The sequence below is a fragment of the Anopheles marshallii genome, chromosome 3, assembly GCF_943734725.1.
Source record: "Anopheles marshallii chromosome 3, idAnoMarsDA_429_01, whole genome shotgun sequence".
Lineage (NCBI taxonomy): Eukaryota > Metazoa > Arthropoda > Insecta > Diptera > Culicidae > Anopheles > Anopheles marshallii.
Genome location: NC_071327.1, coordinates 38,428,292 through 38,442,238, shown reverse-complemented (window position 1 = coordinate 38,442,238; position 13,947 = coordinate 38,428,292). Strand labels below are relative to the sequence as shown.

Below are 13,947 nucleotides of genomic sequence, written 5' to 3'. Positions count from 1 at the left end.
CTTCCCGGTTTCTCAAAGGCTCATGATTCTGCAAAGAATCATTATATTTTAAATACCCACGAATTTAAGGAATCAAGAATCATGAATGATTTTTCAAAATGCTTAAAATTTTGATTCCTTGAACAATAATGAATGGATGAGAATACATTAATGTCATTCATGCAGAATAATTTGAGATTCTTACATATGAGTCCCATTCACTCAACACTTCTTTTTATTTATCGGCACAACAACCTCAAGAGGCCTGCCATTTCTGGATTTCTGTGACTTTATTTACCCGTAACTGGAAAGTCGGTCCTGCGCAGAAGGGACTCAGTCAGCACTAGTTACTACCAAATGATTCATTACAGTTTTTTGTTTTATGACAACCGGCATGCATACATATTTCATATAAATTTAAAACCGTCAAAAATACTGACCTTCTCCTCGTTAGGTAACTTAAAAAACAGGCTATGACTTCTAACTTAGTTTCATGTTGTAGCAACCCTTGTCAATGCTCGTCTTTCGTCATTCTCTTGGGCGAATGTAAACACAGCTGTGACCTTCGCTGTTAAATGCTACAAACTTATCAATTAAACCTTATGATTACAGTATGGTTGGTACTAGAAGATAAACCGACATATGAGTGTTCCCCCGTTTGAATGCTATCTTTATTGCACGTTCAAAAGTTCTCGTTCTAGCTTATGACGTTGACGAATCACATAGGACCCTTTTTATACAACTCTTATCCTGAGCCCAATATGTGCGTCTACGCATGAAAGGACAAAAAATACATAGCCAGAGAACGCCCAAACCTCCTGCACGCCCAGCAATCCGAAGAACAATACCCCATGCCATTCGTAAAGTCACTGCGCGAACATTTAATGCCCCTGAATTTTTGTTCAAGTTAGTCGTATTCCCAAACATGGTAACTGGAAGGTAATTCTAGCCAAACGGTTTTATATTTTAGGATATTAGTTCAGTGCTACTTGCGTCCAGCTATGCTGCGAACGTTGCTTAAGATTAGGAATGGATGAATTAGAAGTTAGAAATGCGATGAAAGCTCCATGATAATAGAAACGAAAGTTTTACAGCAACGGTAATCGTAAAAGAAATTCGACACATCCTTTCGTACCTATCCCGTAGCGAAACTTCATAGCGGGAATTTAACGAACTTCAATCAGGTGGAAGATACAGGTACATTTTTCAGCACAGCGACACTCAAACCTAACAAAATGTTCTACCGTGTGCAAGGAAAAAAAAGGATGTATCAATCACACACCGACACACACGAAAGGAGACTTGGTATCGAAGCTGATCTTAAGGAAACCTTTTTAGAGCGTAGAACAATCCATCGTCATCGGTGCAGCGGACGAAATGAAGCCGTATCCTGCGTTGGGTTGAGAAACGAGACAAACCGAAAACAAAAAAAAAACAACCATTTGGAAGTTGAAACCTAAGCCGAGCAAGGCGAAACAATGTGCCCGGCCTTTGTCTGGAGGAGATGAACATTTTGGGTTTTAGTTTTTCGTTCCGGGGGTTTGTAGTAGGTATTTTGATAGACAGAAGCGAGCCAGAGCAAATATTACTTCCAAGAAGTGGGCAAACTCCAGCGGGCCCAAAAGCGGTGGATGATAGAGAGCAGCAAAAATAATAATGCAGTAAGGAAAAAAATACATAAAAACAAAATGTTAAATGATACCACCATCGCCACTCGTTATAGTGGTTCATTTATTTTTTTTTATTTTTTCGGGAAGGACCGTCTACAATCCCGCAATATCCGATCTCAAAAATGGGTACCATCTGCCGCCGGAGACGAAGCGAGTTCGTGCTGCTACCCAGGTCTTGGCGCACCGATCATGGCGATCGATTGTGCAGTGTTTGGTGCCGTGCTATAAGCTCCAAAGGATCGCAACGACCGTGGAGATTTGGTTAATTTTGGCCAAGCACACACTAATCCAGCAAAAGAGAAACAAAACCATCGACATAAAAACGAGAAAAAAGCACAATTTTAACGATCTCACATGCGGACCGAACAAGGCTTTGCAACAGAATGCAGCCACAATCCTTTGTTGCGGACAGCAGTGGTACAAAAAGGAAGGCCCAAATTATCAACCGAAATGGAACAAAGTGAACAAAACGGCACCATCTGCAAAGCGAGCTGCAACGCGCAGTTCCGATCGCAGCGATCGCAATAATTTGTAGCTGTTACAAGACTGGCTATCTAACTATCCAGGTTAAATGATGTGTTAAGTGTGTTAAAATGTGTTTTTTTTTTAGATTTCTTGTTTATTGGAATTTCATTTTGCATCCTTGCATTGCTTTTTTATGATTCTTAGAACAACTTTGTTTCAGTACAATTCGTCAGTACAATTGCACCAATCAAAGATCCCTATTATATGTTAAACTCTTTGACACGATTTCATCATTTCCTCGAATGGTAGGAAAAACCTGTCATCCGTTCTGGGCGACCTGAACATTGAAACTGAACAATACATTAGCAATCCTCAGGTCACTAGCAAGGATTTATTGGTCTAATTAGGGTGCAGGATATTTATGACCACCCAGAAATCGGTATAACGTCGCTCAGGTAGAGAACTATACCAGTACCAATCACGTCGCTGGGGTTTGGAATATCTTTGCAATGTTTTTTTTTGTAGTTGTATATTCTCCAGTTTTTGCTGAAGGATCAAGAGGTTGCTCAGCGCTGTGCTATGTTTCACGCTTAACGCTTCAGAACGAAACATCCGATAAGGTGATCAAAAAGAGCGACGACCGTTTTCATTTTTTTGCGTATATTTTCTCTCAAAAAGCCATGAGTTGACAGTTCACCGCTTCGGTCGACCGATAAAAAGGATCATATTTCCTGTGTTTTACTGGCTGCTGGTGTCCGCAAAATACTCCCCACCAACTGCTTAAGGGGCGTAAAAGTGTGCGGAGGAACGTATAAATGTATTATTTAAAATTTAAAACCATACTCTCGGAAGGCTGGCTGGATGGTGGTAGCATCTCGTAAAAACGATAAACAGGTAAATGGGAGTGGGTTAAAAGTTCTTTGAGGTAGCGCTTAAAAAAATAAACCCATACACACACACACGCGCACAGGACACCGACCCATAAATGTACCTACCACGAAGGATGACGATAGTAAAGCCAAAAAATAAACCAAACATTCAAAGCACACACACACTTCCTGACGTGTAAAAGGTGGCTAGAAGCCTCCTGAAATTCATCAACCATCTTATTTTCCGATTCTGTGCTCATTTTTTTTTTTACTGGATCGGAGAAGTGGAACGGATTACTAAAGGATGATAATGCATAAACCATGGCAACTAAACCGTTGTAAAACATGTTCCCCAGCTCTGTGCAAAACTTTCAAAATGCCACCAGTGTTATTGAAAAGCCATTATGTCGTACGGAACTTTTAGTGAAAGATTAGAAAGACAGGTTTATTTCCAAACCGTCATTAAATTGTAATATACATATGCAACCGATTCACTAATGTAACTTTTTATTTAAATAAAACAATGGAATGAACAGTGATAGATTCTTGGATCAAGGCCCAGAATCAGAATTATTAAGGTCTTTCATTTCACCAATCTCATTGCAGATAGTTTTGTACAACTCATGAATGGACTGTGCATTGAAAATGACATAATACTCGTTAAAATGTCATACTTTTATGACATCCATATCTCTCAAACCTGGAGGTCGGAAGAAAAGCGGACACTCACACGATCTTTATCGATGAATCAGTAGTGCGGCATTCAAAGCCGGTTCCGTTTTCCAATCAGTTCGTGTATAAATAACGAAATGGTTCAAATAAATTAAGTTTGAATTTTGATTTCATGTTGAATTTGCGAATCGTTTCCTTTGTGGATATAAGTTTGTAACAAAAACGTTGCACGTATCAGATGGATTAGTTCAGTGAAACAGTGAACGCAGGTACATAGTGAATTTGTGAGAAATATGTTAAATATTTCCGAACATCCAGCATCACACAGGACGGCGATGAAGAAACAGATTGCCGGTTTTGTTAATCTTTGCAGGTAGGCGAACAAAGGCTTTCGGTAGACGATCCTTTCCCGCAGAAGGTCAAGCGCACAGGATTGCTCAGCGTTGGATCTTTCATTCTGAAGTTGCCGGTTCAAAGCCCGCAGCAACCACAGCTTTGCTTTGAGTGCAATTTGAACTTGAAAGAACCAAAGGTAAACCTTACGAAAATATCAAACACACACATACGTATTAAGAGGGAGCTGATGCACGAACGGGCTTTGGTGAATTTACACTAGCACTCCGACATTCGCGATATGTTCATGGGTTCGCTTGCATTCAGCCTGTTTGAACATCACGACCGGCAAGGATTGTCGTCGTTGTCATCATTAGTGTGCTTTGTTTCTTAGCCAACCAACCAACTTAGTCAACCAAGTGCCATTGCACTCCCACGAGTTCCATTCATGGTACAGAGATTTTATCCTTTTACGTGTTTACCACCGTCTTCTCCGTCGGTGTGTTTCGCTGCCGCAAAACGGTCCTCCAAACGCACAGACATCTTGGGGAAAAGAAGGAATTCCAGGCGTACCACAGTCTGCTATAAACCGGTTCTAGTGTGCGTTTTCTTTGTTTTTCTTTCGCTGTGCAACGGCCGGGGAGCTTGTAACTCAAAACAAAGGAAAGAATTGAATCGATATGTGCTATTCTGAACACTGCCTGGTGGATGTTTTTTGTTATTCATAAGCTCTGTAGCTGCAATCGGAAATGCTAAATGAGCGCGTAGCAACTGCACCAGAGTAACACGAAATTCTAAGTCCGTCGATTGATCGAACACCGAATCCTTCACCGCAAAGCTGGTGTAGATCGGTGTAGTAACGTGAATGGGTTAGGATTAATGAACACACACAATATGTAATCAATTATTTCTTTACTGCAATCTACTGTAACCCGAGATGGGAAGATGATGAGATAAGAGATGGGGGACATTTTTTTTGAAACTGAAAGGATTTAATCTTCTTGCCACAAATTATTACATTAAAATACGATGTATTATGTAATAAGCACAACATTTCAGAATCGTATCAAACTCAATGCACATCAAAGCTTATTGATGTACCCCTTTTGAAACTTAAAGATCTAGTAACGACAAGCCTGCTTTTATACCAGACTACTAGACAAAGGCAGGATCAGTCAAATAGTGATCCTATCGCCATTCCAAATAGCCATTCACAGCCATCTAGGTAAAGCAACATGCTCGGTTTGAGTTCAAATATCGACTAAGTCGTGCGTCTTCTTACGCAGAACTATAGATATGCTCGCAGGTACCAAAATTCGCAGTGTTTCAGACCCAATGATAAGCGATACTCCATTATGAAGACCGTACTTATTTTAAGATGCCTTCGAACTTCCAAAATTTAACAACTTCGAATTATAATGTTGAAATGCGTTTTGGACGTGTTTCACGAGCAGTATAAGGCAGCACCGACAATTCTGATCTAGAAGCGCGAGCCGGGACCGTTCGCCGTTCGATCGGTCGCACTTCATCGAGCGGCATACCGTCCTCTGTGGGTACATTGCACTTGCACGGCGCGTTGACTGTTCGCAGTCTGTCTGTTTCTCACTGTTTACTTCCACTTCCTTCGCACAGAACGGTGCATCGCATCGCACGAGAAACATTTGATGTGCGATTTCGTCGAAGAACCGAACGATGCGAATGGGCGAACGAACAACGATCGTAACGCCACTGGCCGAACGATACAAGGGGCACACTGTGCAGCACGGGGCTCGTCGTCCTGCCGCATATTTCGCATAGCCCCCGGGGAGGAAACATGTTGTGGCGGCATCTTCTTCTTCCCAGATTGCCATCCTGTGGGCAAAAATTGTGAGCGGCACACATTAATCTTGCCAGTTCTTGGAAATGCGTCTTTTGGCGTTGCCGGCGAGTCAGGGACCCCGCGCAGAATAACGCGAAACGCGACTGACGGGCCACTTCCGTTGATTAGCAGTAGCATGGACTGTTCTGTTCTTCTTTCTGCCTTTCCGCGCTTATACTCTCAACCCGCCGGATTCTACACCCAATTTACTCTTGCTCAATTTTATGTTTCCGAGGTTTGCTTTAGATTTTACTGCAGTTCGCAAGCACAGTTTTTGTGGTGTGGTGTTGGGTGTTGATGTCGCGGAGACAGTGCAGTGCGGTTGGTCGTACCGTCGTCTGCGAGCTGATGGTGATGGACGTCGCCTTTTGCATTCGCATTAGTTAGTTGCCGCACTCCCAGCTTAAATGACCATTGCGTGACCCCAGCCGGCGTAAAACAAGGCTTGTTTGTGAGCACAGCCCGGATCAGCCAAGACTGAAATGGTTTCGCTTTAGTTTAATGGTACTTTGACCCTATCTAGGGATGAACATGACAATGATTCCAGTAGAGATGCACTTTTCCTTGTGCTGCTTGCACCATGAACAAAGCGGCACGGTGTTCTGTTAGTCAGGGAATAATGCTAGTCATCAAAACAAACACGGTTTGCTGATGAAAAAGTAGGTAAAAAAAAGTAGTTCACGTTTTACAATCTCTATTTTTGATACCAAATACGTTAACGAATCACACCTCAATTGTAAGAAAAAAAAAATTATACACTTCTGGAAGGAGAATATACACTTAGAAGCGGCTAGGGATTCTGGAATTTTCAACAAGAAAACTAGCAAATAAATTGGAGGAGACGTGTTTTCAGTTAAAAGTATACTCTTCAAAGAATACGTAAAATTTATTATTTTTCGCTCGCTTTATAATTAAATATTTAACAACCTGTATTACAAGGGACCACGCCATTGAACAAAAATCTTTTATTTTCCGCATATGAAAGATTGAAAATAATATTTTTTTTCCTATAACACTTATGTTTTGGATTATTACACTCGCACACACACACACAATTTTGACAATTTTCATTACTATTAATTATAATTAAAACTATAATTTAGGCTTAGCGTCTAAAATGTAGACTGGTCAATACTGTAATTTATTTATCCGAAAGTTATGGCTTTATGTATAAGAATCCCACAATCTCATTTTGCGAAAATACTGCGAGTAACTATACCAAAAAAATAAAATAAAAATCCAAGTTTGCGGTTCCTAGTGAAGTTTCGTCAAACTTATTGGATTTCAAAAATTGTAGAATATTTTGAAGTAATACGAAAATTTCCAGTAAATCGGTTCGTAGGTCCCCGACAAATTCTGTAAATTTAAATTTCGAACTGTAAACTGAAAAACTCCACTTAACAAATTTGTAAACTAAACTAACATTAAATTATTGTGCTTACTATACGAAAGAATCAATAATTAAATCTCTTACCGCTTCGGTGCACAACAACCTCTTAGGACCTTTCATTTGATTGTCATTTACCCGTAGCTGCACACAGAAGGAGGAAATTCAAATGGAATTTGGTATCGTTCGTTTCTTGCGACAGACCATTGCAGAATGCCAAGATTACATCTATTATTCATCTATTATAGGCCTATTTCTTAAAATATTTTAACTTGAATATTCATTTTGTGTGAAAAATAACATTTTCACCTTTAAGAATTACTCTATTGTGCAGGTTAAAGTTTAATATCTAGAACATGGATCGGCATCCTAGAAAAATCAGCAACTTAAAAATGTTTAAATGCCTTGATAGCAAATGTTGACACCGGTTCATTATCATCATCCCCTCACTGTAAGCAAAAGCCTCTTTTAATACACTGAATAAACATCATTAACACTCATCAACATTTTTGAAACCCAAAAGATGGCTTTGGGCAAACTTCTGCGTGAACGTTCGGAAACGTTCCGAAAATATCCTGCAGCTGTAAGACAAACCACTCATATTTCAGGTGCGTCACCTTCCACACTGCATAACCACACATACACACACACACATACTGAATTGATTAATATGTACCAAAAAAAAAAAAGAGAAAAGACAACAGAAAAGCAATAACCGTGGGATGAAAGCAGCCTGATTTTAATCATAATGTGCCCATTTATCCAGCTGTCTGAAGCATATCCGTAAGCTACCGTTTACAGATTTTCGCCGGTACGGTTAGTTCGGCACCATCGGTTTAATCCTCGGACAACGAGAGCAATACATTAACACCGTTGCGGACGAATGAAGCGGTGGGTGGGCAAATCGCCCAACCCGAACCGAGATGGATGGTAGGTCTCGTTGAAAATAAAAACACATTTTCACAGGATTCTTCAATAAGGCACCCAACCACAGTGTCGCAACAACCGGGTCGGGATGGAAAAGGATAAAAAAAAACGGATACCGGCCCAACGGCACCGTCAACCTCGACGAGTGCTTCTAAAACATGGTGAATATATTTTCCGTTCTTTCCGTCTCACCTCTGTTGCTCCTGGTGTACCGATATCGTGTACGCCTCCAATGAGTCATACCGGGAGGTTTAGCAAAAGCAATAAACACTGTTTCCGAAACAACTGGGGAGCCCAATGTGTCACCGTGCCGCAAGGAACAGCGCTATTTGCCGGCAAAGAACATGGGGTTGATGAGCAAAAGTTGTAGCGAAAACGTTTTTCCTTCGGTTCACGCGGGACGCCCTAACCTGTGGTGCGTTCTTGTGTGAGCCGGTCCCCTTCAGTATGTTGGTACGTTTGTGTTTCAAAAATTTGATGAATGAAAATGACGCGAAGAAGGCAAGACAGAAGAAAACCTTCGCACAAACGCCAAAACGCGAAACGAACCCGGCGCTCGTTCGGTCGTTCTACGTTACTGTCCGACAAGCCTCCTCTATATTACATTTTAAGTCTTTCCGTTGCGTCCCCTTTTGGGATCTTCCGCTGACTGGCCGGATATGACTGGCACGACACAACTTGGCAGGGAAAATCAGAACACTGTGCAGTACATACACACTTATGTACAGTTTTCCACCTTCATCCCACTACTACCAGGCCCCCGGCCTGGTGACGTGTAACAGTGTAGTTGTGGTGTTGCCGCTTGTTGTTAAGGTTCGTCGTCTGCTCCGCCATTCGATTAGGGGTGGCTTATTGAGTGGAAAACCCGTCGGAAAAACCTCGTCCAAAATGGGCGCCATAACGGTGACAGCATGTACTAACCGAACGAGGGTGCTTTCTTGGCCAGCTAATAGCTAACCGGCAAGCAGCCCCGGCCAAACAGACGCACTCCGCATCAGCGAGCGTTGGAAGGTGGTGGAAATTTTCCGAAACTTTTACGAAAAGCAGACACACACATTTTTTGGGGGGTTTGCTCACACCGGTCGCGGTCGGGGCTGATACGGCCGGTTCTAGTGGGGAGAGAGTACTTTTGGGCCTGGATACTGAGGTGAATAACCTTTCCTTTCCCGCTCCTGGGCCGGGTGATTTGACAGCGGTTATAGCAACGGCAATTTCGATAAGGGTAGACACTGAACGTGTGCCATGGCACACGGGTGTCCCGGCCGAATGAAAGCGAGCGAGATAGCAGATGAAGGAACGAACGAAGCATTAGGCTGAATCGTCCTGTGATGTTTGATGAGCAATACAGCAGTATCCATCAACAATTTGGGGTGCGAGAATAGCGAGGGTGGCTTTCGCGAATATCCTTATATTTAGCCGCAGGAAAAAACGGGCCACAGCTGCTGCGACTGTAACACAACCAAGCTAGCAAGCAGAAGTTGAAATCGAATCGTCGTTTCAAAACTGCGCCAGAATATCGTCGTCAACGGTTGTTAATTACTGCAGAGGATATTTAGCAGCAAAGTTATGATACTGTGAGCATTTTTCATTTCTGGTTTTCGACTAAACGCGACCGAGGGTGGTGATTCTCGTGCGTCAACACACCCAAAACCAGGCTTGATTTTCATATCGGAAATTTTCAGCGAAAAATAGGAAAGGGCCCCATGATGTTGTTTACAGAAAATAAGCTAACCCAGAAGATAAATAACTTTGCCATTGAGGTAAATGCGTTGAAGTTGCATGGAAAATTTAATTTATGCTCAAGAAAATATCATCACAATAAATGATCTCAAAACAAATGAAAAGGTTCAGCAGAGCCTGTTACATTATAACCTTATGTTACCTTATGTCTGACAACCATAACACAACTGAACACATTCAACCGAAGTACAAACTTTTTATGTGAAAATGAGAATGTGAAAAAAAACACAACAACATGCTTTTATGCTTGTACAGATTTGTTGAGCTGTTTAACATATCACATGTAACCGATGTAACCCATCAATACCACCGTACATGATTTGTGCAGTGCACTAAAGCATTAAACCATAGTACAGCGGACGGTTAAGGATGCATCACAGTGACCGTTGCACATGAAGCAATGGAACGAATTGGCGAAACGTTAATTTATTTCAAGGACTTCAGTCATCAGTTGGTTGCTTCATGGAAAGCATTATTGCTTTACGACCAAGCAGCACCATTGCGGGTCGGGGATGGCATAGTAATTTTCCATCCAGAGCGATCCCCGGGCTAACCCCCTTAAAAGAACGCTAGTCGCCGTCGTCTTTGGCCGAGCCGGTGTCTGCCGACACATTTCTTCTTCTTCCCCTTTGCGCCGGTACTAGCCTGTCTGCACTATACTTTGCGCAACCGACCATAACCAATCGAAATCACCTTCACGGAAGACAACATTCTCGGTTGCAGTCGGTTTCCGGCGGGAGTCGCACCACGGGCATGGGTATTAATTCCCACTCAGCGTCGCAGCAGAAGAAGATTGTTTTGCATTTTTGCATGCATAATGCGTAATGTGCAGTGCAGGGTAATGTCCAAGTGTCCCATTACCGCGTGGGGTGTGGGTGGACGATGGTACTGCATCGCAGCACGCCGAAACAAACAACGTTGCTGATGATCGATAAATCACTTCCGGTTGCCCGGTATGTGTCAATGGAGTCGGGGAAGGGAAGTTCGTTCTGATGATGATGGCGTCCACCATGAATCCGGTGTTTCGTCGATGTGACTCACATAAAATTTTGCTGACCGGAAGGTTTCGATGTTGAAACGCCACCGTCGCGTACCAGGGAAATTGAAAAATGAAGCGAGAGAGAGAAAGAGAGAGAGAGAGAGAGAGAGAGAGAGAGAGAGAGAGAAAGAGACTATGCATGTGTTGCAGGGAGAGACCCATCGGCAAAAGTGAAATCCACTGTGAAGTTCCCGGGTCCCCCGCTCAAGGTTCCAGGTGTGGAATATATAACTGGGAATGTAGACGAGAGCGAGGGAGTCTCAAGGATTTTCCAGTTACTTGCTGCATAGCAAACTAATAGCATTTCAAATGATTGATGTTTTTTGATGAAATTCAAAACAGGAACGTAATTGTGGGCTAAAATTTGATTACCTGCAGCGATGAAAAAACAACTGGAACGGGACAATTACAGAGGCGACAGTTTGATTTGATTGTTTGAGTGCATTTGCAGCCATAAGCATAATAAGTACAGTGCACCTTTGCGTCTTACTCGCCGGGCGCGTAGCGCAACTATTGCAAATTTGCAAGCGGCACCAGTGCCAGTCTAACCTACAAACATTGTTGATTGTTTCAGTTTCCAGCACAAGCGATGGCCTTCAGTCGATGTCGACCGTCTGCAGCTACAGCCCGAACCCGGTACCGACGCGCGCAAATGGATGACGATACAAAATGCATGTGCATCACGTCACGTCGCCCAGCAGCAACGGAGCAGTGCGCGACCACCCTGCTAGTGTGTCGCGTTTGTGCGGGAATACTTCATCGTTCCGGTTCTCGCCGTTCGCTCCATAGCGAAACCGCCTCGTCAAATCAGCCGAGAGTTTGGTGGAGCTCTTTCTTATTTCTCATACACAATCGTTTGCCACGTTAGATGCACGCTTTTTATGATGATGTCCGTTCGTTTAATGCCCTCCGCTTGCATCGCAGGAAAGAACGCTATTTGACAAAGGATCAACCAATCGATCCGTGGACCGGTAATCGGTTTGCAAGCTGCCTGCAACCCGATCGTCTGCAGGTGAACGAAAAAAAGGAACGAAAAACCCCCGGTCACCAAACGAATGTTGAGCAAAAGCGAACCTCTCCACCTTGGGTTTTATGCACCGCACAAATGCTTTCATCTTGCATCGTTTTTTGGGGGATGATCAGCGTCGGTGCTATCATCGATGCAAAACACAACCGACCTTCGTCGTAGTGCCATTTCGCCAGAACCAGTTGTTCGTCGTGGGTTGGGGTTTTGCAATCGCGCGAATGCACCCCAGAGCACGCTTGACGACGATGCTGGCGGTGTAGAAACGTTACCATCACCGTCTGGGTATCGGGTATTCTGGCTGGCCCGGCCCAGACTGTGCTGCGCGCTGTGATGGTGCTGGCATTTGCTGGTGTTGGTGGTGTTTTCCGTTGCATCTCCGTCGCGCTTTGTCTGTGCAGCGGCCTGCACACTACCAACAGCGGACAGACAAAACGCCGGCCATGCGCGCCATTGCACATGCGTCCTTGCAATCGGTAGACACGATCGCCGGGCAGTATGCATAATAAAAGCAAAAGCGCTCCGGAGCACCGGGAACCTGGGCATGGCAAGCATGGGCGGTACGCGGGCACGCTGATGGTAATCATTTCTCCTTCGCTGCAACCATCCAGCATTTGGTCCGAAACGGAGCACACAGAAAAAAAAAGATATCCGGAGCATCTGCTCTTCCGCGAGCGAAGCGACGAGTTTGCCGGATGGAGAATCGAAACTTGTGCGCTTTTCTCCCACGGAATGCCCGGTACGGATTGTTGAGTTCGAATGCGCTCACGTTTCCACACTGTGGCAACTAAACAATGTAAAACAATAATTCGTCGCCGGTCGGCCAGGCGGCTGTCTGGCGAAATACATTGGATGTGTTTTAGCCGTCCGATTCAGAAAAACCGTGTTGGAAAGCGGCTTTGAGTTGATGGAGGTTTTCCTTGAGATAGTGTGTTTAATTTTACTCATTTGCAAAGATTGCAACATTTTGTCTGTTTTTTCATAAACTGTATAATATATTTTCTATGATTGTTGTCCGATAAAAAATGGCAGAAAACTTAGCTAATTTTCGCCTTGTGACAGATTTTTGGTTAAAAGTTGCATTGAATCATTTCGACCGGTAAAACTGATAACGGAATATCAGTATTATTCCTAATTGCCAGATCCCGCATAAAATGTACTGCGATAAATTTAGCCTTCCTGACTCAAAGCATTTAACGAAATATTGGAGGTTTACACAAAAAAATTATCTGCTTCCAAAGAAACATATTATAACGACCAGTACTGTAAAACGATCTGTGCCCAACTCAAAATAACGCATGCGTTTTTAGCTGTCAAAACAACGTTTGTTTACGTTTTTTGCGATGCACAAACCCCTTTAACAATTTGATCAATAGCCAAAGGAAAATCATGGGGCACTTACCTTAAAGTACTGTAGAAACCATTCCAGAATATCATTTAATGGAGGAATTTCGGCTTTCACCATCTCTTTTAAAATTTCTTCATTCATTTTGATGCACCGCGAGTTCTTCTATGGTAAACGCTTTTCGTCACTCTCTCACACACACAAAGCACTATCACGCACATTCACTTCACTGTTAAATGCTACACTTACTCACGACATTTGTGAACCGAAATAAGACACTGGCTAGCTTGTTTTTCGTTTTAAAACAAGCAAAATCAGGCGAAACAAATGTGCATTTCGTTACGGCTTTCCATTGTTGTTTTTTTTCGTTTTGGTAAGAACTATTTTGACAGTTCAGCGTTTGACAGCTGTTGAAGGCAGAAAATCCGCGATTACCGATTCGGGTAGACATTTCGCTTCCCAAGCAACAATCGAACCGGTTCAGCTCGAAAATATTTTGAATTTAATTTCGTAGAATTCTAGCAGTAATTTTGGTTAGCAAAAAATTATACCAATAGCAAACACATGTATTTATTACGTGTGCTAGTAATTTTCGTTTTTATAATAAATAACATACTTTGTTTAATTTTTTTAAGTTAT

General features: G+C 42.8%; 1 protein-coding gene across 1 annotated transcript in view; it reads right to left on the bottom strand.

Moving 5' to 3' along the window:
* The window catches only part of LOC128716018 (protein disks lost), a 79,243-nt gene extending 65,791 nt beyond the window's left edge, over positions 1 to 13,452 (bottom strand). The window contains exon 1 of the mRNA XM_053810942.1: positions 13,366 to 13,452. Coding sequence (XP_053666917.1) covers positions 13,366 to 13,452 — 87 coding nt within the window. The remainder of the gene's footprint in view (positions 1 to 13,365) is intronic.
* Between the last annotated feature and the right edge of the window lie 495 nt (positions 13,453 to 13,947).